The 24095-nt window shown below is 56.8% G+C and overlaps 1 protein-coding gene across 1 annotated transcript; it reads right to left on the bottom strand.

Moving 5' to 3' along the window:
* Nucleotides 1-948: 948 nt before the first annotated feature.
* On the bottom strand, nt 949-20227 carry UCK2 (uridine-cytidine kinase 2). Its single transcript, XM_075422483.1, has 7 exons — nt 19973-20227; nt 9905-10064; nt 8857-8953; nt 7865-8007; nt 3945-4042; nt 1849-1897; nt 949-1351 (listed from the first exon to the last, which is right to left on the bottom strand). The coding sequence occupies exons 1-7, from the start codon at nt 20069-20071 to the stop codon at nt 1212-1214; spliced, it is 786 nt and encodes a 261-aa protein (XP_075278598.1). The 5' UTR covers nt 20072-20227; the 3' UTR covers nt 949-1211.
* Between the last annotated feature and the right edge of the window lie 3868 nt (nt 20228-24095).

Here is a 24095-nt window from a genome sequence, read left to right as displayed (position 1 = left end):
GGAGCAAGGCTAAGGGTCCCTGCTCCAGGCTTCACAGGGTGCCTATGAAACTTTGTTTTCAGTGGGGCAAGGCAGTCCCAGCAGCATGAGCCCAAGGATCTTCCCCGACTACCACGCCACCATATGCCCTTTCCCGGCTCCCACCAAGCCCCTGCCCCAGCCCACCTGCCCCACCTTGCTCTCCAGGCATCCCCCAGATCTTCAGAAGAGGCTGGTTCTCCCTTAACCATATTTTTCAGACCCACAATCCCCCATCCAAGAGCAAAACCATCCCAAGTGAGGAAGGACAGACACACCTCTGACCTTCTGCAAGCCAGCCTCCAGGCCTAGGCTTGAGCCCAGAGCTCGGCCAGGAGTCCCACCACACACATGGCCACTGAGCTCCCGAGGGGCTGAAGGTGCCCACGCGTCGTCCCCGCCCAACCCAGGCAGTGAGCCTGCTAAAGACACAAGCTGCCATGTTTGTACCATGACATGCCCAGCATCATCTACCAGGTCCTTGGCAGAGGGCATGACAGCAGCCCTGCACCTGTGGTGGGAAGGGGTGTCAGACAGAAAGGGAAGCTGTGGAGGGATTGAGACCTGGAGGTGCACAGACAGGCACGGGAGGTCTTGCACATCAGTCTCCCAGCTCCCCATGGCATTGTGCAGTGGCTGCCGGGCAGAACCGGGCTGCTCCGACCTGAACAGCAATGGCAGGGGGAGGCAACCCCAGCCCAGCTGCAAAATCCATGCCGCACTCAAGCTGCCACCTCCACCACAGCCCGTCCGTTCCCCGGAATGGAGACCACTGTGATACCAAAGCAGCTGTCGAACGCTCTTCCTTCCTTACCGCCTTTGAGGTGAGGATTCCAACACCAGCATCTTACCCAGACCCTCCCAGCAACACTGAGCCTGGCAAATACCTTATGGCAAGTAATTGTACGTTATTCTGCATTTACACAAAAATAAAGCAATTCTATATTTATAGAGATTTATAGCCGGTTCCATGCTGGAGGAGTTACTGAGCAAGGCCAGGAGCTGTGGGCGGTCCAGGCTCCCAAGCAGCCGGCTGCTTCTCATTTGGCATTTCCAACATACAAAATTAAAGGCATTCATCTCCGTCTGGTTTCTTAAATAGATAAAGGGGGAATGAACGGACAGTATGTACAGAGGGGCAGTGGCCGTGCCCGAGCGCCCTCCGCCCCCAGCCTCACGCCTGCCGCCCAGGGTCAGTGAGGCCGGCTGCTGGACTCTGAGGGCTGCCGCTGGCGGGGAGGAGTGTAGCCGTTCAGGTAGCCGTTGCTCTGGCGTTTGCTGAGTCCTCCGTTAAGAATGTCCTGGATGTGCTGCACTATCAGGTTTATGGCCACTGTGAGCAAAAGGGAGGGAAAGACATGGGGGAGAGATTGTGTTAGGATCACTACAAATAAACTAGAGCCAAGCCGGAGACGATGGCGCTGCTGCCTCCACTGCTCCCATCCCCTTCTAGCACATGGTGGGGAGCGGCATCCCTGTGGGGAGAAGCTGCCCTGTTGGGGCTTCATCCGTCTGCCCCGGCTGAGCCCGGCACTTAATCTGGTATGGTCAGGCTGATTCCAGCCAAGTGGAGACCTGGCTGTCCCAGCTGCACATCTGGCCTTGGAGAAGCACATTTCCCTTTGTGTGGGATGATCCAGATTGCCCGGAGGCACTGCACACAGATGGGCTCCTAGGCTGGATCAGAGAAGCACAAACAGCACTCTCCTAGGTGGCGGTGGCCTGAGCCACCTCTGTGGCAGGTCCTGCTATGCTACCCTCTGCCTAACCCCGCCGCAACAGCCCAAAGCTGGCTGCCAGGATGTAACAGCAGGGTCTGAGTACACTCACCTTCATTGTCTGCTCCTCTGGGAATGATCACGTCAGCATACTTCTTGGTCTGGGAGGAGAGAGAGCACTGCGTTACAGGGAAAGTGGAGAGCCACCAGGCTGGGGCATTGTCCCTACTTACCGGAGCAGGTCCGTCCCGCCCCTTGCCAAACCAAACCCGCTGGCAGGCAGGTCACTGCTGATAATACATTTTGGATGCTCTTATGTCTTCTGCTCTGTGTTTTGAGGGCCATGCTTTGCACCTTGACTCCGTTTTCATGAGCTCATATAGATTCCAGTAAGAGGCACCCTAACAAAACCTGATATTAAAAAGCCTCACAATCATGAGACTCCAGCAGCTGATGATTTTGGGAACAACCTCCCTGCTGATTCCAGCCAGACTTGGTACAAGAGCAAGAGCTGACATGCCTGGGCTGTGCAGACATGCAGGGCACAGCCATGTGATCTGCTCGGGATGTAGGGAGAATTTTCTACCACGAGCATCTCTTGCAGAAAAGGTCTGATTCAAGACACCAGTCCTGACCTATTTCCACCTGCAGGTGCCAGTCTGTTTCCTCCTGTTTGTGTCCGCTCCTGCAGCTGATCAGCTTCCTGACAGCCAAGCTCTGCCACCAGTAATCAAGCCAGTCTGCTGGGAGATGGCTGTCATCTGACGCCTCCAGGCGCTTCCAGCCATAGCAAAAATCACCAGGACATGCTGGACCGTTTCAGTGCTGGAGCACCTGGCCCAGAGCTGGTTTGGGAGTCGAGTAACAGCAACAGTGGGTGCTGATCCTGCTCCACATCCGCATGCAATTGCTCTGCAGCTGAGCCCACCACCATGTTGGAAGTGGGAGCAGACCGCTGCAAAGCTGGTGGGTAGGGACAAAGCGGTTTTCTCCACTCATTGTTTCACATTTCGGCCTCCTAAAGACTCTTCAACAGAAGAGACTGAGGCAGCATCCACTGCTTTGCAATGCTGTGGGTTTACCTTGCTGGGGAATTGCAAGGAGGGGAGGCACCAAGCTGGACCTGCCTCTGAGGAATAGTCTTTCTGGGGTTACACTGGAATTGGACCTTGGTCCCCAGAGCCACAACCGAGTGAGACAGAGAAAAGGGTGCTGCTCAGGAGCCAGGGAAAGATCTTGTAGTACAGAAAAATCTTGTAGCACAGAAACCATACAGACAGGCCCAGAGATGTTCCTGAGGCCAGAGGCACAGGTTCAACTCCCACCTGTGGTGCTAGCCAGCAGTTCCCAGGTTGCAGGACTCTGCAAGCTCAGTTTCTCCAGAATAAGAAGAAATTCCTCACACAACTACCACATCTGCTTGAAAAGCCTTGAGAACCAAGGCACAGGCTCGTCTCCACGAGAGCCAGAAGAGGTGTGCAATGGCTAGTCCTGCAAACGTGGTATTTCACCTGCACGTTCTGCAGGACTGCACTGGTCTCCCACACGCAAAGTCCCCGTCTGCTAGGGGACCCCTTGCCGCGGTTATCAGCTCCTAAAGTAGCTTTCTTTCTCCAGGCAGACCTTGCAACCCTGGCCCCGAGCGAGGTCGGTCTGCTCTACACCATGGCCTCTCACCAGCCACGAAACGCAACCTGCAAGGCCACATCCCGCAGCATGGAGCGAAGGAAGACGCTCTGCTGCTCTCCCAAGCATCCAGCCAGCAAGAAGCCAGCAGCACTGTAGGGTGAAAAGGGCAGGCAGGACAACCCAGAACAGGAGGCAGACGCAGCGGACGCTGCCTGGGGGCAGGGATCTCCCCTTCCCCGGCCAGATGCAGCCAAGGACCTTCCCTCCTGGGCTGGCATCTGATGAGCTGCCTGGCGTTGGTTTGTCAGGTCCTGTTCAGGGAGGGGTTTCTCTTGCCACCTTGGCCTTCCCACAGGGGAGGGTGATCTCACCAGGAACGCAGTGGCTGTATAAATAGTCTCCATCTTGCCCTGCCCGGCCAGCACTGGCACCCCCATTTTTTGCCAGTGCCTGCAGGGTGGGAGCAAGGCAAGGCAGGCTGACCTGAGCTCTGAGGCACAAAACGCTCCTGGCTGAGAAGCCAGGCAGGGTATGAAGCATCTTTGGTGGACTCCCATGGGTGTCGCTCTCCTTACTTACTGGCAAACAGAACTCCTCGAAGGCAGGCTTGACGAAGGTGATGTACTGAGATAAGATCTGCTCGAGGTCCCTGCCTCGCTCGCTGATGTCTCGTAGCACTGTGGGGAAGATGTAAGGCACGGTCAGGAGCCGAGACATGAATCGCTCCGTCTCCCTTCCCTTCAGCACAGCCTTTGGCCAGCTATCCAGGTATTTTGCCCAAGTCTTTGTCCCTGGAAGCTGCTGCCCACGTGTCCGAGCACACCCCAGCCCAGCTACATGCTTTTAATCCACTTTCAAGCCTTCCTGGGAGCCAAGGGCTAGCTGACCTGACCGAGGGCTTATCTTAGCCTCCCTCCCTTCTCAGCTCTGCACACACATTCCAGCTGTAACCAGTGCCACCCTAGCCCTGACTGTTCCCAGCATCAGCCCTTGCATCCCTCCTGCCACTCTGCCCTGCCCTTGGCATAAGGATGGGGCATTCTCCCAGTCATCCCAGCGCAGAGGTGCCCAAAGAATAGAAAAGCGGCGAGGTTCAGCCATACACACATGAAGGCACAGTTTAACTCGGGTCTGCAGAGGTGACGGGAGTAAAACTCACCCACCTACTCAGCTCTGCCAGGCTCCTTGTGCTGTGCTGGCGAGCTGAGCGGGATGGGAAGGTGAAGCAGGCTCCCACAGCCAGAAGCTGAGGGGGTGCCTGGAGGAGATCAGCTCAGGAGGAAGCCAGAAGGCAGAAGAGCAAGCCGGCCTCCTGCTCGTTCTGCTGTTCAGGCCTTACACCCTGTTTGCACGAGGTATTTGGGCCATTGCCATCTCCGGTCTGAAGCTACTTCACTGTGGACAAGTGCCCCCGTTCAGCAGTAATTCAATCCATGGGTAAGAGCCTAAACAGCCCTGTGGCCGAGCAGATAGCTCTCGGCTCTCCCCAGGGGGCTGGCTGGCTTCTCCCCAGCATGCCAGCACCTGGCGCTGGGTTTGGAGTGAGCCCTCTCCACGTGCCAAGCAGGGCCAGGCCACGGCACTGCCAGCCTGCGTGACCTGCTCGGCACCGCTGCCCGTGTGCTTGCAGGGCCAGGACGGTGCTGGTTTGGCACGGTCCCCAGGGCTCTATCTGCCCTCGGCCAGCAGCTTCGCAGTGTGCCCTGTGCAGGGGAGGTGATGGGGGGAAGAAAGAGCTGGCAGCAGGATACGTGCCAGCTCCCTGCCTCCTCCAGAAACGGCTCGGCCCAGCTCAGGCTGCTCTAGCCAGCTCCCTGCCTTCTCCACAGAGCGGGAGCAAGCCCCAGCTCAAACAATACAGAAAAACAGGCAAGGAAAATAAAACACAGAGACTTTTCTTTCCCATGTCCCACACCCTGTTTGTTGGCTGCTCTGGTGCGGGGAAGCAGCACAGCGAGGGTGTATTTGCAGCACACCCGGCCTGGGATGGGGTGCGGGAGGCCTGCGAGCTGCACAGGGCAGGCACCCAGGCTGCTTGGGCTGGTCCTAAGAGGGCAAAACTCTCCTGCCCACTCCCAGGGCAGACCGCAGCAGGGCAATTGCCCCCCCGCTCCCAAACTTGAGTCAAGCACCCACTGTCTTGTACCTGGCCCCAAAGCAGTGGGTCCCAGCAACCCAGACTAAGACCACGCACCCTATCTGGAGATATCACCCTCTACTTGCAGGGCAGGCAAATGTCCCAAGGACAGACTGGCACCCATCCAGAGGCAGCAGGCAGGCATCACTCAAGTCAGGCCCAAATCATGCGCGTGATACCTGACTTGGTCTTTGTTTTACAGAAGCTGGCTGAGGACAGGGCAGCGAGGGACCTCAGCCACAATCAGCTTTGCACAGATCAGGCTGTTTGAGGCACCCGACAGATCTTCTCCCCTGCGCTCTGGCTGCAGTGCTGTTCTTGGGAGAGGTGCTGAGATGGGGACAGTGTGAATACCATGTACTGAACCCCAGCACTATTGATTAATTGAGCTGTCAGCTACATTTCCAGGAATCTCATCTCCAGATGCTGCCCAGCTAAAAAGCCCATTGCTGCAACTCTTCAGGACTTCTGGGAGAGCAAGATGACTCAGGGGCCATGTCGCAATGCAAGATCCTGACTTTTGCTACGAGCTGCCTCCAGCTACGTTCCAGGGGTATGATTATACCTTCAGCACCTCACACACAGGCTCTCCTTTCCCAGAAATGCCAGGGAGACATACACTAAACAGACTTGCTGCTGCAGTGGTCCTACCAACTGCTGACAGCAGGCCAGGAGACTGCCAAATGGTCCGTTCCCTACCAGCAGTTGCTCTAACCAGGAGACACCAGCACCTCAACCAGCCCAGCTGCCCCTTTGCAAGGCTTTAGTGATTGATGGCGGGTGGGAGAAATAGCCCAAGAATGCCCTGGGCCCATCTGGCTCAGGACCTCATCAGCACAACAGCGTTTAGCTCTGTATTGTGGTCAGCAGCTGGATGGTCTTGGTGCTCAGTCAATGGGATCTCAGTCAGTTCTCAAGCCCTGAGCTCACAGCTCTGTACCAAGTCCACAGCGACTGAACCACATGCTCCAGAATACGACTGGGATGCATGCCCGGTCGTGTGTTGCTGCAAATGCACAAGGCAACGCCTTGCCTTCAGAGAGCCGGTACAGGGTCCTGCCAAAACGTGTGCTACCCCTCTGCTGGGTGTGAACCCAGCTCCCGCACAGCACAGTCTGTTTAAGGAATAAGGCTCACATTGCAGGCTCTTGCCAATGTGTCTCTGTGACCTGCTAATACGTCTCCCTGCAATGACTGTGCTGTCACCTCCCTGGATGAGTCATGCCAGAACAGTGGGCAGGGTCAAGAAGGATGCGTAAAAAGGAGCTTTTAATCAGCACTGATGACATCGCAGCAGTGGAGGAGGCTGTGCATCTGTCTGACAGCAGGAGGGCAGGCGAGAGCAAGTCCATCGCAGAGTGGAACGGTCCCCATGCACAGAAGCAGTACCAGGCTGACGCGCTGAGACACGGTTCTCTCCTCACAGCACAGAGGTCTGGACAGGACCTCTCCTCCAAGTCACCTTCGTCATCCCCAGACACTCTGTGGAGGCTGTTGGAGCCCAGGGCAGGGGGAGGGACAGTTCAGACAGAACTGAATTCTGTCCCAAAAGTCCCCAAATGCTTTCTTAGTCATCCAGGAGACTCAGCTGCTACATCACTGATGCCACCCTAAAGGCTGCTTTGAAATGAACTGCCTCTCAAACCATGCAGAGCCGGAGTCCCTCCTATGCCAGCTGGCAACCCACAGCCAAGCCAGCTGGACATGGGGAGTCCTAGAAAGGGATATTCTAGTTTCTAGGGCTCTTTGCCCCCAGAGCTATCACCCCAGTGCCAAGTCCCACAAAGCAGCTCCATGCTGCGCTGGCTGTGCTTGCAGAGACCAAGATGTCCAACCAGGCTCCCTATCTGCATCATCCACAACGGACACCCTCGCACCCAAATGCCACCCTCGGAGCACACCCATACCCAGGTCCTGAGCAGATCCATCAGGCACTGCCTTCAGAGCGAGCTGCCGAGCCGCTTCGCTGTGCCCACTGTACCCTTCCTTGCTGGTATCTGCTGACCAGCAGTAGCTGCCAAATGGCAGCTGACGGCACAGGGCTGGTGCCACGAGGCCATGTGAGGACACAGCACGCTCAGTAGTCACACTGCTGTGTGCACCAAAGGAGGAATCCCAGACAAGGCAGTAAAAACCCCCACTGAATCCCAAGAGACACGGAGCAAGGTGCTCTCCGCTGCCATAAGCTGCCCTACGTGACATTCTGGGGAGGAAAATCTGCCTGGCTCTTTACTAGCAGCAGCACAGCTTTGTGCCAATTCCAGTTCTACTCCGGTCACTGTCACCTGCCTCTGCAACCAGCTGCCCAGATCAGCTTAGTGACATTTCTGTCCCTGCTGCACAAGGCATGTTCGGGCCTCACCTCTGCGGGACAGCCGGGTGTCTGCGTCTGTGTCCACAAAGAGCTTCATGCGGAAGAGATCCCGCACCTCCTGGCTGTAGAAGGCCAGGATGCCCTCGAAGAGCACCACGTCGGCAGGGTAGACGGTCACAGTCTCCTCTTTCCTAGCAGAGGGAAGGAGAGTCAAAATATGCTGGGGGGGGGGAAACAAGCCAAGAGAGGTGAGGGGAAACAGCGGTGCTCCAACCCTGGGACATCACTGCTGCACCAGGGGATCGACCGAGGAGGGGGCAGACGTACCCCGCCACGGTGAAGGGAATCCAAGGCATACGTACGCTTCCTAGAAGGACAAACGGCAGAGCAGGAAGCAGACTAGCCCTTCTCCCCCCACCTCGGCCAGCTGCTGCTTGCAAGCGTTACGTGCCAAGGCACTAAGGCCCAGAAAGTGTACGGGACTTGACCCACAGGAACCTGCGAGGGCCAACTCTGCTCCCCGGGAACCCGGCAGCGCTCTCCTGACACCACAGCGCTTTTGCAGGACATGGAGCAGGGCCACACCATCCATGACAACACAGGCATGCCAAAAGAAGCTGAACACATGCAAGGGAAGAGCTACAGGAGCAAGAACTGTCCTCTCCTTTCAAGACAGTGCCGTAACTGTTTGAGGCTGGAATACTCACTAAAGCTGCAAACACAGAGTTTATGAGGAGAGGAAGTGTGGATGGGGGGAAGAAAAGGGGGGGCCATAACCCTCCCCCCTCCACTGATCCCTGCATGTTGCTGCATGCAACTGCATGGCTGCACAGCTTTCCAGACTCTCAGACCGTGCCTGTGTCTGCCCTGGATCCTCTAACCAAACGGTTTGGAGCAGTTCGCATTGAAACTTTTGGTTGGCACATGGGGTGCCTAAGAGCGGGTGCAAGTGGAGGGGCGGGCGGTTCGGGCTGGCAAGGCTGTGTGCTGCACCGCAGGGCGTTAGCAGAGGCACAGCAAGGCAGGAGCGGCTGTTAGACCTGGAGTGGGAGACAAAGTCATAGACGGGAATCTGGACTGTCTTCCCTTCTGTGATCTCTTTGAGCGTTTTCACGATCAGCTCGTTGTCAAAGGCATCTGAGGAGAGAGGAAACGTTACCCGAGGCAGTTTTGCAAGCTCTCCCACCCACCAGAAGTTGAGCTTAGCCTGGCTAGAGCCACTGGCACACCGCACTGGGGACAGACAGACACAAAGATTCCGGAGGAAAGCCCGGCAAGTCCCCATGGGCATAGCAATGCCCAGCTCTCCCAGAGCCCCTGGCACTTCATGGCTTTGCACCAGCCTGGGATCTGGTGCGCAGAGATCAATACCGCCCTTGTACAGCGGCACTGACAGCCTGGGCTCGGGACGCCATCTCCTCCAGGGCTCCAGCCCTCGGAGAGACTGGAGCAGTGTTTCAGCCTCGAGTCACCGGACAGACAGGGCTCTGTTTGCTCGGTGCTCGCTGCCTCCGGCCATTGTCCTTGTGGGGATGAAGGGATAGCGGCTTTGGAACTTCCCCACCAAGCCCAGAGATGGTCCAAAGAGCCCCTGTTGTAGCAAGAGGGCATGGCCCCCTCGGTGAAGGGGTTTGTGGAGCAGCTGCACAAGACGATTCCCTCCTTGAAGGAGGGACACAGAGCTGCTGGCTCCAGGGAGCCGTGCCAGGCCAGATCTCCCTGGTCCCAACGCAGCTGCACCAGAAAGGTTTTCAAACTGGAGGATGTTTTTGCAGGGAGAGGAGGAGCATCTCAAGCCATCTGAAGGTTCACAGCCTGCCCTTTCTCATCCCAAACACTCCACTCCAGAGGCAGTTTCTTTCCCAAGAGAGACAGAGGTTGTACCGCAGGGGACACAGGTGGCCCCCAGCCACCCTACCAGGGATGCACCCGGCTCCACAAGAGCTTAACTAAGCCACCCAGTCCTACCCCATGCAGAGAGAGAGTCCCAGTGTCCATGCAAGGCTCTTTGCTGGTGGAGCAGGAGGACCCACTCCAGCAGTCACCCCCCCACCACGCGGCAGAGCCCCAGTGCTGTTCTCCATTCACCTGGGTGGTCAAAATTGAACTGCCCTTTGAGCGCTTTGGATTTCTGCTCTGAGGTGAGGACCCGGTAGAAGCTGTCTTGGCTCACGATCACCACCTGCTTCTGGCGGTAGTCCACCTCGTTCTGGCCCAGCAGCTGGACGATCTTGGAGCATACTGAGGACTGGGGAAGGAAGAGCAAAGAAGGCAAGTCAGCAGCAAGTGGTATCTGAGCCACGCAGAGAGGATGTCCCCAAGGAACAGCCATTCCTGGGTGCATGGGGCACTGCTTGCTGGACCTCTAGCCCAGAGTTCGTGATCCCGTCAAAGGCACAGCCCAAAGCCACTGAGGAAAAAGTGCTCTAGAGGCATCACCGTGGGGCCCTTCAGTGTGAAAGCAGCACCAAGCCTGCTCCCTGCCTCCCTCTCCTCCATCCCTATGGTCTGCCTGCAAATGTCTGGGCACAAATGGCAGCAGGAAACCAGCTGGCAGCCGCCTGGGTTCAGCCACACCCCCAGGGACCCGGCGGCCAGCTCCAGCCTGCCCAGCAGCTCCCCAGGGAGCAGAGCTGTGCGTGGCTCCAGGGCTGAGTCTCCTCCTTGAGAGGCAGCCTCAGTGCCTTGGTTCCCCCAGCCCTGGTCCAGCCCAGAAACCCCACCACAGGATGGGCAGGGAGGGAGAGAGTCCTCACAGAGGGAGAACCAGGCTGTTCTCACACCCTAAACAAACACCAGGATGAAAAGACACCAGGAAGAGAGCCCTGGGACTTTATTAGGGATCTCTGCCACAGCTGCCAGGAGCAGCCGCGAGCGTATCCTGGTGCCTCTTCGCACAGCGAGGCCAAGGGCACTGTGGAGCCAGCGGCTGAAGAGCCACGTGGCTCCGACTGCTGGTGCAAGATCCCCACGGGTGCTGCTGGCACAGGGACCGGCACCTCATGCGCTGCCGGCATCAACTCTCTGCTGGTACCGCAGCAGGCACCGGAGCCCGCCATCGCGACACAACTCAGAGCACAGCTCGGGGGACAGATCCCAAAGCCTGCTGCAGTCGCTTCTCCTTAGTCATACGAGTCCTTGGCCGCTGCGGCAACACAGCGGTGTTAACTGCATCACTAACCGGCAGCCGGCACGCCTGCCCCAGCCAGCGAGAGCCAAGGTCGGGCTGGAGGGGGTGAGCTCTGCTGCCTGCGGGAGCCCTGCGTGTCTGCCCTGCCCCGTGGCATCCACTGCTGGGGGAGAAGGGGGTGCTCCTGGTGCCAAACTGAGCTGCTTCTCCTCCTGCGAATCACGCTTGCTGCGGATGCCCAGCTGAGCTTTGCAAAGAGAGGTTTGCTTGCCCCAGCCTGCTCCCCGCAGGCTGCCCGTGGCTCTTTCCATGCTCCCATCTCCCCACTGGCTCGCCCATCTGCTCGGTACCTGGCTGGCAACCTCCAGATGCAGAGCTGAAGACAGCGGTGGTGAGAGGGAACAGGGAGGGGAACGCATGCCTGGCAGAGGAGGTCACCCCAGCAGGCAGAGGGCAAGGCTGTTTGCCGGAGAAGCTGGAGGATTTGACGGCATTCCCGTCCCCAGAGACCATCTCTTCCCCTCCAGGCCAGGCTGACCTGACTTGGCTGTGACCGCTGTGCTGTGAGTCAGCCCCAGCCCGGCTGGAGAGCCTCTGCACACAGCACTGCTGCAGAGCGAACCGGCTCCGGCTGCCCGACAGCAGTCCTTGCGGCCCTGCGCACAAGTTTAGGGTTTGGGTCGGGGATGGGGTCTCCCCGAGCATCCCACCTTCTTCTGCTGCGTCTCACAGCTGGCAAGTCGTGCTTTCCGAGCCACGTCGGCAGCCCTGCCCTGCAGCAAGCTGCTACCACCAAGAACAAAGCAAGTCAGTGCCAGTTGCTCGCCCTTCGGCACGCGCAGGCACAGAGCTGGAGCCCATTCTCCGTTTCCTCTGTTTTCCCTCTCCCCACATCCTTCGTCAGCCCTGTTGCTTATCCAGCTGTATCCCACAGGTTTCACAAAAACAGGGCGTGCACAGTGCCTCTCCTCCACTTCTCCTCCCTGCTCTCTCCCCCGGACACTGCTGCCTTCCCGTGCTGCCCGTGCAGCGAGGAGACACAGCGCAGCAGGGTTCAGCCTTGGCCACAGCTGCCAAGGACACCAAACTTCCCAGGCCCTTTGCAATTCAGCATAAACCACCTTCCAGCGCAGCCACCCAGACAGATGCCCAGCCTGTAGACCAGCAGGCTCCATATGGATCTGCACCAGACGCTGCTTTCCCCAGTCTGGGGGAGGGAGCAGGGCTCCTTTGGATCAGTGAAAGCAACGCACCAGTTGCACTCACGCTCTCCCCTTGGACCTCAGCATGTGGATGGACAATAAAATCATTTGAGGGCATTGCACAGTTCCTGCCAGTCTTTCTTCTGCCTTATGTACACTAATCTCTGGTCTACTGATCCTGGAAAGTGGAGGAGAGTCTCCATCAGCTCTGAAAATCACCCTCCTGCTCCATATCCCATGACTCGAGAAGCCCGATGGAGAGAAAAACCCAAGGAGAAAGTAGACCTCAGCAGCTGGAGACAGGAACACGCCCTCCCACGGGGACCCAGGACAAGGATCAGAGCATACCCTGGCTGCATTTACCAGACAGTGCTCTGGGGTGGCAAGTGCCTCTTGCAAAAGCATCCAGGCAGGTGCCTCAGACCCTTCCCTTTTCTCTGGTGGGCTTTGGAGAGCTATCAGAAGCGGTTGAGAAAGATAATCACAAGGACATTCCGCTCACAGGACCAAGCTCAGGTTCAGCACTCTGTGTTGCCTGGGTGGGCAGAGATGTGACCTTTGGGCTTTGAGAAGAGGCGCACGTGTCACTTCAGTCCCGCAGAAGGTGTGGGTCAGGGCACTGCTCACACATCATACTTGCGTAAGTGCAGCGGGACATAGGGACAGCAGGGGATGCGGCATCTTCCTCCAGCCCAAGGCTGCATTCAGCTCTCCTTAGTGGAGCAGCAAATCTCGGCGAGGTCTATGTGAAGAAGGTTTTCTCTTTCCTTACAATCGTTTGTGATGGAAACAAGAACGGTTCATGAGGGGCACTCCCTGATGCCAGTCTGAACATCTCCTACAGCTGGTCAGGCAGTTTTCCCCCTTGGTCCATAAACACCAGGAGGAAGAAAAACCAGAAACACAGAGGTTATAAATTCCCCTACACAGTGGGAACAGAAACTCCCAGCCTCACGAAGCATCCCTCCAAAAGAATGACGCATGTCCCCTGCTTAAAGCCCCTTCTCCCAAACCACCACTGCATATGTACGTGTGACTGATGTTCATCAGAAGTGTGAAAAATCCACTAACAACCAGAATTGATAGTGGTTAGGCTCCGGTGAAGTCTGCAGATGCCCAAAAAGACCAAGACCCAAGCACGACAGCAGAGTACCACGCTGGGCTGCAACCGGCCTGGATGCACGGTAACCCCAGGGACACGTGGTGCCGACACATGCACTCAGCACCCGCTCGAAGTGACAACCTGGGCTCCGATTCCTTCCTTTGCCAATTCCTAACTGCCTGGCTCCTACCAGCAACCACTGCTCCCAAGGGGGAAGATGACAGTTGTTTTTTCCCCTGAGAAGCCCAGGACTGCAGAGGCAAACGGAGAATGACATGATGCTATAGACGAATCCCACTACAGAAATTGAGATTTGAGCCCCAGCCCTAGCTTTGCCCTGCATGACGCATCCCGTCTGCAGGCAGGCAGATGGGAGGCTTGACAGGGCTCCTTGCCTCCGCTCAGCCCCTTCCCCAGATGAACACTGTCCCTGCACACCTTGCCACGACCCAAAGCGAACGCTGATGGTGAATCAGCCACAGCGCACTCCCGGCAACAGGATGCTTTCTCAAGCAGAAGCCTTCCCCTCCTCCAGAACTTGTTTAAAACTAAATATAGACAGGACACAGCAGCCTCCGAGCCTCCATGGTTGCCAAGCGGACCTTTCCCATGTTAGCCACGTGAAACCGATGCAGGACTTCTCAGGCACTCAGGCAGAGCGCCCCGGCCTCTCTGCCATCGTCCATGACTTCCCACACACTGCAGCGAGAGGAACTCAGCTCTGGGCTCGAGCGAACTGGCTGTGACCCACTGAGCTGCACTCCCCCAGGCTTTGCGCTTGAGCTGCTCCCTCGGAAAGATGTGCAAAGCAACCCACACCACACACAGACGGCTGAGGGAGGGATCTGCACACCGCAGTGCAAGAAGGGAGCTCAGAGAGGTGTTATTCCTGCACAGAAGCAGCTGCAGCTCCCCTTGCAGGATTCCTCCTCTGAACCAAGCACACAAATAACCAGTGTTTAAGGAAGAAGTACGGCTTTATTCTGCTGGGAAGGGAAGACGCAGAGGGCATCTGAGGAAGAATTCCAGCATATTTTCCCAAAAGGAGAGAGCTGGTGCACAGGGGAAGAAACTCAACAAACAGGTGTTTGGAGCCCTACTGGTGACATTTATTTGAAAGATATTAATTACATTACATATTTAATTCATAGTCACTCATGGCCTATAGCCAGCTGTTCAGATATTCTTCAAGAGTTGACTCATTCCCCAATATTACTATGCAGCTTATCCCACAGTCCCTCTTGGGTAGCTCTGATCAGCCAGTGAATTGCTACTTCGGATCGGTATGAAGAGAGAAAGCTGACGGACAGTGCTACAGTTAACCACCACTACATGAAGATACCAGGCAGGACACAGCTGATGCTTTCAGCCTCAGGTTTGCGGCGGCCGACAGGGCAGTATGGCTACTTCTGCCCCTGGCCGGTAAGACCTGTCCCGGACTAGGAGGAATCCATAAGCCTTGTGCATGTGGATACGCCAAAAGCCACTTGCTCAGAGCAGTCCACTCATCCCCAGGGAGCCTGGCACCACAGAGGGATGTCTATACCGAGCTGCTCACTAGGATCCCAATACAGCAGCAGGGAGGACATCTCATCCTTCCAAGGACTCTAGACTAGACATCTAGCAAAAGTGACTTACGCCAGATAAAGTGATTCCAGCTCTGAAGAAATACTGAAGCTGACGGTCCCCTCGGGAGCAGGTGAAGGGAGAAGGGCTGTGCCAGAAGCAAGACCTAGCAGGAGAGGCACACGCTGGGCTCCAGCATGGAAGGAAGAGAGGCACAGACTCCTGCCACCGCTGCGGGCTGCTCGCCCTGAGCCAAGACGCTGCTCGCCGCAAGGACAGTCTTCCCCAACAGAGCAATGCCCTTGGCCCACACAAATGCTACAGCCAAGAGCAAGGACAGACTGCAGCAGTCACATCCCACCTCCCACCAGGGAAAGAAGCCCAGAGGTTATCCTTGGGGACACCACGGCTATAACCTGTCCTTCCTGTAGGATCTGGATGTGAACAGGCTTGGCAGGGGCTGTCGATGTCTTTGCATCCACAGCAGCCTGGTTGGGGTGTCCTCATCACATGCTTGTGGATAAAACAGTCATCAATTTTGGGATCTGGCAGGATTTTCCCCAAGATCACAGCACGGACCACTGAGATTACTTGCTGTATTTCTCTGATGTCCCCTGCAATGTGGTTCCCTTTCCAGGCATCACAGTAGACTTCTACTCAATCGGGTCCCTGAAATCAGGAGCCTTGGTAATGCTGCCCTTCTCTCCAGCTTATCTCCGGCAGCACACTAGTTGTGGATTTTGGTCTCTTCTTGTAAGGTTATGTTAATTATAGAGTATTAGGAAGTTCTTGGTGGACTACGGTGACACACAGAACAGATACCAAATTCGGAAGGGTCCCAGAGCATCCATTAAATATCTGCCTGCAACTGCGGAGAGCTAGTTCATGACCCAGGCAATCCTTTCCAGTCCTAATGGAGCACATCCGTGTGGCAGCACTGGGACTGGAAACTTGCTATTCTCGTACCAAAAGCCTGGGCCTCCACCCGGAGCTTTCCCAGGCAGGTTCACCATTCCCGCCTTTCCCTTTGTGAGCCACAAGCCAACCAGTCCGGGACTGGGATAGCCAGGTTTCTGCTCACTCACCCTGGGACGCTGCGCATGTGATCAGCAGTCCTGGGCTGGAGCATAAACAGGCACACACAGACACAGAGGATCTGAACACAGACTACGCATGCGGAAGAAAACAAACTCCCTAGCACGATCCCTCCCTATCCACTGGTTTTAGACGCAGCGTTTCCTTCTCAAGGCCCTGCTGCAAACTCCACAGCCTGGAGCAGGCTGAGCCCACAGGACTATGGCAAGCAGGCTCCATAATGAACTCACACATATTCCATCGGTAACAGGAAAGGGCTGACCCATCAAAACGTCCTGTGTATCAGTCTGACCAGGGGCTGCCACAGAATAATGTCCTACTAGAAAGTCTGACGAGTCTCTCGCACGCACTGACACCAGCATTTAACAAGTCAGACCTTGTGATTCAGGGCTCCTGCCAGCCATAAAACGTCACTGGGAAATGGTGCTGAACCGACACAGGACTGCCGCAATCCCTGCTAGTCCCCCTCCCGTGACTCCCTGCCAGGTCTCCCCTGGGCTTCTTTGCCTGGCATCCAGGTGGCGACACGGTGGCAATGATCCCCAGGCTGCTGCGACAGACCTCAGCCCTTGCTAGTGTCGAGGTCTGAGGTCTGTCACGCAAGAAGCCCATGTGGGGAGAGATCTGCCTCATGGAGAGATGCGCTGCAGCTTGGATCACTCATTCCCTGGGGACCAACACGCCGGCTGTCCCACCCTGGCTGGGCGATACCAGCCTTCTGGCTAGCTCGCTCTCCAGGCAGCCAGCTCAGCCTCAGATGGCGTTTTTGGTGTCTAAAGGAGAAGCGCCCAATGGATTAACAGTGAAGAATACACCTGGCTGAACACACACTGCAATTTTGGTGCTCTGCAGTCTGGAGACTCTCAGGCTGCATGTTCAGACACTTCCAACTTTATATGCTAACTAAAGATCCAAACAGTGCAGCAACCGCACCGCGGTGGCACCCATACTCATCCCTCACTGGTTTGAGGGCCGGGCAGCCAAGGAAAGCGTTCAGCCCTTCGTAAATCTGTCTTTCCTCACAACCTCCCATTGGAAGGCAGCAATCAATACCTCACTTTGCAGCACGTGGGGACGAGCAATCAATGCTTCAGCCTGGGTTCGAAGAGTTCTCCCCACCCCTGCAACTACCCCAGCACCAGATGCTGCCACTGCTGATGGGAGCGAGCCACTCCAGCACCGCTGGCAGACCTGCAGGTTTCCAGGAGCTAAGCTGAAGTGAGGACGCATGAAGAGCTTAAGGAGGTATCCTGACGCGTTCCAGCTCATCCCTACAGTCAGTTCGCTGAACTTTCTTACAGCCTGCAGCCTGGCTGCCTGCCTTGCATGCTGCAGTCCTTGGTAGTCAGGAATCTCTTGCGGGAGGGAGGGAAGAAGCTGTTAGCACAAAGACCACGGGTATAAGAAGGAAACAAGAGCTTTAGCAGAGGCGCTTGAAAGCATACAGGATGAAAGAAAATGCTACAACCAGCCTTGGGAATCCCTCTGAGGAAAAACGGGCAGTTGCAGTCCTCTCCAGCTTTGGCACAGGAGGGGGTCTTAATGCCGTGTCATCTCCTCCACATCAGGAGACAGCAGCAAGCTTTGCCTGGGCTTCACGGTGCTTGGATTTTGGGGGGCTGTGGGAGAAATGCTGCCTCCCAGCAAGCTTTTGTGAAGAGCCTGTCCCAGCTGAGCCGACACAAAGCAGCCACCATGCAGCTGGCACTGCCCTCGTGGAGGCTACAGCATCACAGCCTGCCCAGCATCTCTGCGGCTCCCCAGTTTTGCTCCCATCACAGTCCAGATTTCTTTTAAGAGCCAAAACCAGGAGAGTGCTCAGGTTTCTATCTCTTATTTGAGTACCGAAAGTTGCTCAAGCCTCTTTTGCTCATTAGGGAACAGCAGTCAGCCTTTTGAATTTCAGCTCTCACCAATCTGCCTTTAAGAAATACCAGCCAAAAGCTCTCCCAGCTCTTCGGGGAACGCTGGCCGCTTTGGATGCCAGCTTCCCCGGGGCACCACACGACACAACAAGTTGCAGCAAGCTACAAACAGGATCCCTTCCCTCCACAGTCTGACTGTGCTGGTACGCCGAGGGGGGTGGGGGGACCCTGGAACCTTTCTCCCCATCTTAGACTCAACAAAAACAGCAGTGGGAGGAGGTGGGTGGCCCTTGGAAGGCAAATGCCCTCCGTTATCTTTGGGCTGGTGTGCTGCCAAAGGGACATGTTATGACAACAACCCTCAATCAGTGTGAAGGCGAGTCGGATGGATTTGCCACTTTCCCAGTGAGAAAGGTGCCTGTTTTGCTTTCCCTCTCAGAGCATTTTGTTTTCACCTAGAGCCAGTACACGGGCACAGCAGCCCCTGGGTCAGATTTTAGCTGCAGGCAAGCCCTCATCTGAGCAAACCGCACCAGCCCCACCACCGCTTTCCTCAGCATCGCCCGGCGCAGGGCACTGTCGCTATCCAGATGGACGACAGCCCCACTGCCCCCCGGCCCTGCAGCTGCATCAAATGTGAATTTGAAGGTCATGTACACAAGCCCTGGGTCCTTTTTTCCTGTTGCTTCCCCTTGAGCAAGTTTTGTTTGCCAGCGTACTGCTAGCAGCCTTTTCCCACAAACTTTGTACTGATCTCCTGGATTCCCTTCAGTGGGCAGCACTGCACAGAGGTTTTTAGCAGCCAGTGATCACTGGAGGGGAGGAAAATCAAAGCTGAGAGACAGGAAAAGCCAGTTAGTACATCTCCCTTGCTAGAAAGAACCATTTCCCTATTTTTTTTTTTTCTAAGGCAGCCTGCTGCTACTAAGCATTTTCACTTTGAAGTTGACAACAACTGTGGCTTATTGTACTGTAATCACTGCTTTTAGCTTGCGGGCCAGAGGCACACTGTTCAGAGGCGTAACAGTTCAGCAGCGCCAGACACAATGTTACTGGGACAGCTACAGAGAGGCAGACCCACGCATCGGAGAGCGGGCAAACGCAACGCCTTTGAGTCACCGGGAGACGTACGGCAGGAACAATCCAGCTTTGGTTCCCAGTGGAGGAGATTGCATCCTCTCTCACCATCCCTCCCCTGCTGTATCTGGATTTTTCCCCCTTGCAGTAGCAACAGCGGTCCAAGAATCAATAGGGTACTTAGAGACACATTCTTAAAGCACTGTTACCACGGGCTGAGGTACAGCAGTCGGGTTCTGCCACCCCTTCAGGAGAAAGGGCCTCCCCTCCAAACACGAATCAAGCCAGAGACAGAAACCTCTGCCTTCGTCCTGCAACGGCCCACATTCAGTTTCCTTAGCGAGCGATATTTCACAGGTACTGCTACTTCCAAATCTATTCGTCCTCTCCGAAACGCCTCTTAAAAACGCAGGTAGGAGTCTGTGCTACCCCGCACAGGAGGGCTGATTAGCTGCAGAGCTGGTTCTACTGCTCTTAAAAAAAAAAAAAGAAAAAAGTAATTTTCTTTTCGTATTAGAATAGAAAACAACCTATCTCAGGTTAAATAAAGAAAAAAAAAAAGAAAACGCAGCCGGAGCTGCAGCCCGGGTGTAGCAGCCCCTCCGAGCAGCCCGAGCCCAGCCGCGGTGGGCCCCGCCGCCGGGGACCGTCCCCTCCCGGGCCCGGCGAGGAGCTCAGTCCGCCGCTGTGAGTCAGCGTTCGCTGCGGAATTGCCGCTCCTGCCCCCCCAAAGTTGGCCAGGAAAGGGCAACCCCGTTGCAACAGCGACAACAAAAAAGAAATTAAATAATTGCATCGCACCCAACGCGCCCCGCAAGCCAGAGGGTAACGGGGGGGGGGGGGGGGGGGCTCGTTACACCCACGGGAGGGCGGATTTCGCGGGGGGATGCGTCTCCATCCCGCCCACGCCCCGCACAGCCCCGGGTGGCCGCAGGCTTCCCCCCCCCACCCCGTGTCCCCGGGGCTCCCGTGGGGAGAGGCCCCGGCGGCCGCGTTTCCAGCCCCCCCCCCCGGCTCGTCCTTCCCCGGGGGCCGCGACCGAGCCCGGCCGGTCCCCGGCGCCGCGCACGTGGCGGAGCGGCGGGAGGAGGCTCCCCCGGGACCCCGCAAACCCCGCACCTTGCCGCTGGCCGTGCCGCCGCTGACCCCGATGAGGAAGGGCTCCCCGCCGCCGGGCTGCCCCTGCTCCTCCAGCCGCTGCTCGCTGTCCCCCGCCATCCTCCCCTGCCCGCCGCACCGCCTCCTCCTCCGCTCCCCGTGCGGGGCTGGATTTATCTGATGAGTCAAGGGCCTTCCTCCCCGCCTGGTTCACATCCCCGGCGCTGCGGCTCCCTGCCAGGTGCCTGCCGCAGCTGCACATGCTCCGGCGTGGCGTGGCGTGGCGTGGCACGGCGTGGCGGCCACACGGCCCCGCAGGTCGCTGCCCGCCCCGGGGACAAAGGCGATGCAGACGGGTTTGCGGCCCACTCGGGGTCCCCACGCCGCTGGGGTGCCCCCCGCCAGCACCCCCATTGTACAACCCCCACCCTGGCTTCTCCCACCCCACCCGGTCCTGCGAGCGCTTAGGAACGCTTATTTACCACCCAAAACCGGGAATAAAAATTACGCTTAGGCCTTTGGCAAACTGGACCTGTCTGGGAGGAGCCGCGAGCAAGTCTGACGGCCAGGATTCAACGTCAAAACGCTCCTGACAAAATGGAAAAAGGCTGAGCAAAACGTAGGGTGCAAGGGCCAAAGACTGTACTTCGGTAGGAGAAATCACCCGTGAAAACACAAGATGGGAACCGGCCGCCTAGGCAGCCCTTTCACAGATAAAGAACCGGGAACGGCGGATCAAAGAGTGAACGCCGGGCTGCCGCGAAGAAAGGGCAAACATCCCACTGGGACGTGCAAGCGTAGGCAGGGCGCAGTAGCTAACCTTCTGCTGGGCACCGGTGCCACGGGGGAGCGCGTTTCGGGAAAGGTGAGGCCTGACGGGGAACAGCCCGGGGTCTGGCTTTGTGGAAGGACCACAGGCACCGTGCGTGTTTAGTCTCGGGAAGGGATGGCTGCGGGGACACCTGGTAACCGTTTCCAAATACATGAAAGGGTACCACAAACAGGAAGGGAAGATATTTCTCTTACTCATGGAGAGTAGAACAAAACGTTGCCAGCTCAGATTGCAAAAAGGGCAGTTTAGGATAGACATTCAGGGACATTTTCCAAGTGTGAGAATGGTTAAATCTTGGAATAGGTCATTTAGGGAGAGTAAGGACTCTCCACCGCTGAGGATTTAAAAAAAAAAAAGCGCTAGGCAAGCTCCTATACGGAAAGTTTTCAGCAGAGTTGATCCTGCGTTGGGACAGGGGATGGCCGCAGCGATGCCCCGAGGTTCCTCCTGGGGTCTGTCTCCTGGGAGGGCACGGCCCCTCGCCCACCGCTCCCAATTCCCCGCCAACCGTGCCCCCGCGGACTGCAGCTCGTGGCATGGGAGCATGGCCCCGCGCGCGGCCGGTGCCAGGGGAGGAAGTGCTATATGCGGACGGGAGCTTCCTGCGGGGATGGATTCCAGCGGATTCCCCCGGCCCCGTGCCAGTTTCGGAGCACTGACCAAGGGCACGGCTCCCGCGCACACCGCCAGGCCCCAGGAGCTATTCGCAGCTCTTCCTTCGTACCCCCGCACCCACACATCCACACCAGAGTGACAAAACCCGCTCAGCACGCCGTGAGCTCCGGGTTACTTGGTTCTCCTCGTGCCTATGGGCGCTGCTGCCAGCCTCTCCGCTGCCCCTCTTGGGACGGATCAAAATCTCTGCTGTGCCGAAGCCATTTCAGACTGTGCTGTCTGTCTCTGCGGGATGCCCACCGCGGCATTTCATCTCCCGCTCCCCTTCTAAACCAGACGCCTGACCCATGGCAGGAGCAGACACACTCGTAGAGGGAAGGATGAGTAAATGAGCCCTTGGTGGGCCCTCGAGGTGTACGAGCTAAGGATATTCAAGGCTTATTTATACAGAACGCGAGGAGAACTTGCAGAGATCAGATTCACGGCTCTTGCAAAACCAAGCCAGGGCTGTAAACTGGAAGTGAATCCCAGTTAGTTTTAGATGGCACCCTTCCTCAAAACTCACCTGAGGATTTTACACACTCTTCTTCCTAGCTGCCGGTCACTAATACACTGTGCAAAGCAACTTAATCTTTGGTTCAGTTTAAGTCTGACATCTGCTCGGACATCTCTAATCTGGTTTCGAGGTTACCTCCACAAATATTACCTCTGCTGTACCTAGAATGTTGGTAGACTGCACTGGCCCCTAACTCACATGTCCAGAGCTATGTATGATGTAAATGCTTTCCTTTTTCTCACATCCCAGGCTTGTCAGATCGAATCAAACTGCATCTGACTCTTCATCTGTCCTTTACACATTGATCAAAGTACAGAAAGCTGTTTTAAAAAGGAAATGCCGTTGAGAGCAATATGCCGTCTGTCGTCTGAAAGAAAACCTGCTGATAAGGATGCTGGTGCGACTCCGAACGACAGGATGAAATTACAAAGAGGCCGTGTCACCTCTACCTCCAGTTCAAAGCACGGACACTGGAGAGGAAAGAGGTTCATACCATCGACCGTCTCCTCCTGGCCTGGCTTCTGCCACACAAGTGTTCTGTGAACGACCACCTTCAGTTTCGCTAACTGATATGGTGTGAGCCATTTCCCATAGCGGAATAAGAGAAACTGTTTCCAAATATTGCCTTGACTGATGCCGATACATCTCACGGCCGGGGAAGCCAAGGAGCTCTGTGGGCAGGGAGAGAGCGCGGAGGATGGCATCCAGCACAGCCAACTGCGTGAGGTGGCACACAGCAGGGCACAAAAATATTATCGTGAGTCCTGCCACATCACCAGCTGTTAATATCTTCCTGCTGCTCACCCTAAACTGAAACATCAATCCTTATTTTCGTCCCCATCTCCCCGATGGCTCTTGCTCCCGCCCGGCTCCCGTTGCTCATGGCCGGGGTCTGCTCTCAGTTCCAGCCAGATTTGCAGAAAGCTCCCCGTGCCCGGAGGTGGTGCCGAGACTCTCCTCAGGGCACAGAGGGTGCTTAGCTGTGACTTTCAGTGACGCCTGACTCATTGCGTAGCCACCTGCACACGTGTGGCTTTCGTGTTTCCTTCTATGCAAATGCCACCAGGCTCCAGAGGATTTGTTTGCCATCTAATCCCACACCCTCACTTCTTGCGCTGCCTTCTCTGAACTATGGTTTTGTCACCGCCTTTCTGAACTGTTTAATTTAAGGGCGACGGCGGGGCTTTTTACTTTCCTTATTTTTCACTCAGCTCTGCACATGTAATCCCACAGCACATTGCTCTTCACCAATGGCAGACTCCTCCGTTACGCAAGGACAGGCACACACCTGCCCTTCCCTGCCTGCCCTGCTTCCTTTTCTGCATTTCTGCTTTCTAGGTCTCCTTACCACACGACAGCTTCTGAATTTGGTCTAGTTCTCTTGCTCCAGGTGTAACCGCCGGAGCCTCAATAAAAGTCAATTAGTCTCTCTGCTAAATCCTTGCCATTATTTCACCGTCCTCTTTAGCGTTCTTCTTCGCCTCATCCCACAAGTGAGTATTTCACACGCGCTCAGGTTTACTTCCCCGCTTCCAGCCCTTTGAGTTACTGAACGCAGCACCCCGCTGCCAGCTCTATGAGGGGAGAACCGGCCAGCAACGAATGCCGGTGAAGGGCAGGCAGCAGCATTCCGAACTATCAGATCCCAGCAAACGCCTCCCGCCGCGACGCGCTACAGGAAATTCGTGCCATTGGCAAATTAACCCGGGGCGCAATTTTGGAAACCTGGAAGGCTGCTCCGAGCCAGCCCCTTCGTGACTGCGAGGGGTGCATTCGACAAAGGCAAAAGCCTTGTGCGTCCTCCCCTGGAAAATGCCTCGGCGCGGCTCAGAGGGACCGCCCGGCAAAATGGCGGGGAAGCCCACCGCGGGCCCCGCGCAGGGGCTGGGCACCACCCGGCCCAGGCGTGCGGGACTCGGGGGTGCTGGGGCAGGAGAGCGGCCGCCCCCCGGGCGCGGGGAAGGCGCCTGGTCCCGGCCCCGCTCCCCGAGGAGCGCCGTGCCCGGGAACCCCCACCGCCATGACAGGCTGCGCCGCGGCACCAGGCCGCGCTCCCCGAGACCAGCATTGGCAGTCGCCTCGCCCAATCAGAGCAGCGCCTCCTCGCGCTTTCCCCGCCCCTCGCTCTTCCCGCGGCTTCT

The sequence above is a fragment of the Opisthocomus hoazin genome, chromosome 6 (assembly GCF_030867145.1).
Source record: "Opisthocomus hoazin isolate bOpiHoa1 chromosome 6, bOpiHoa1.hap1, whole genome shotgun sequence".
In the NCBI taxonomy this organism is placed as follows: domain Eukaryota; kingdom Metazoa; phylum Chordata; class Aves; order Opisthocomiformes; family Opisthocomidae; genus Opisthocomus; species Opisthocomus hoazin.
Note: the sequence above shows the minus strand (reverse complement) of the source record. Positions and strands in the feature narration are given on the sequence as shown.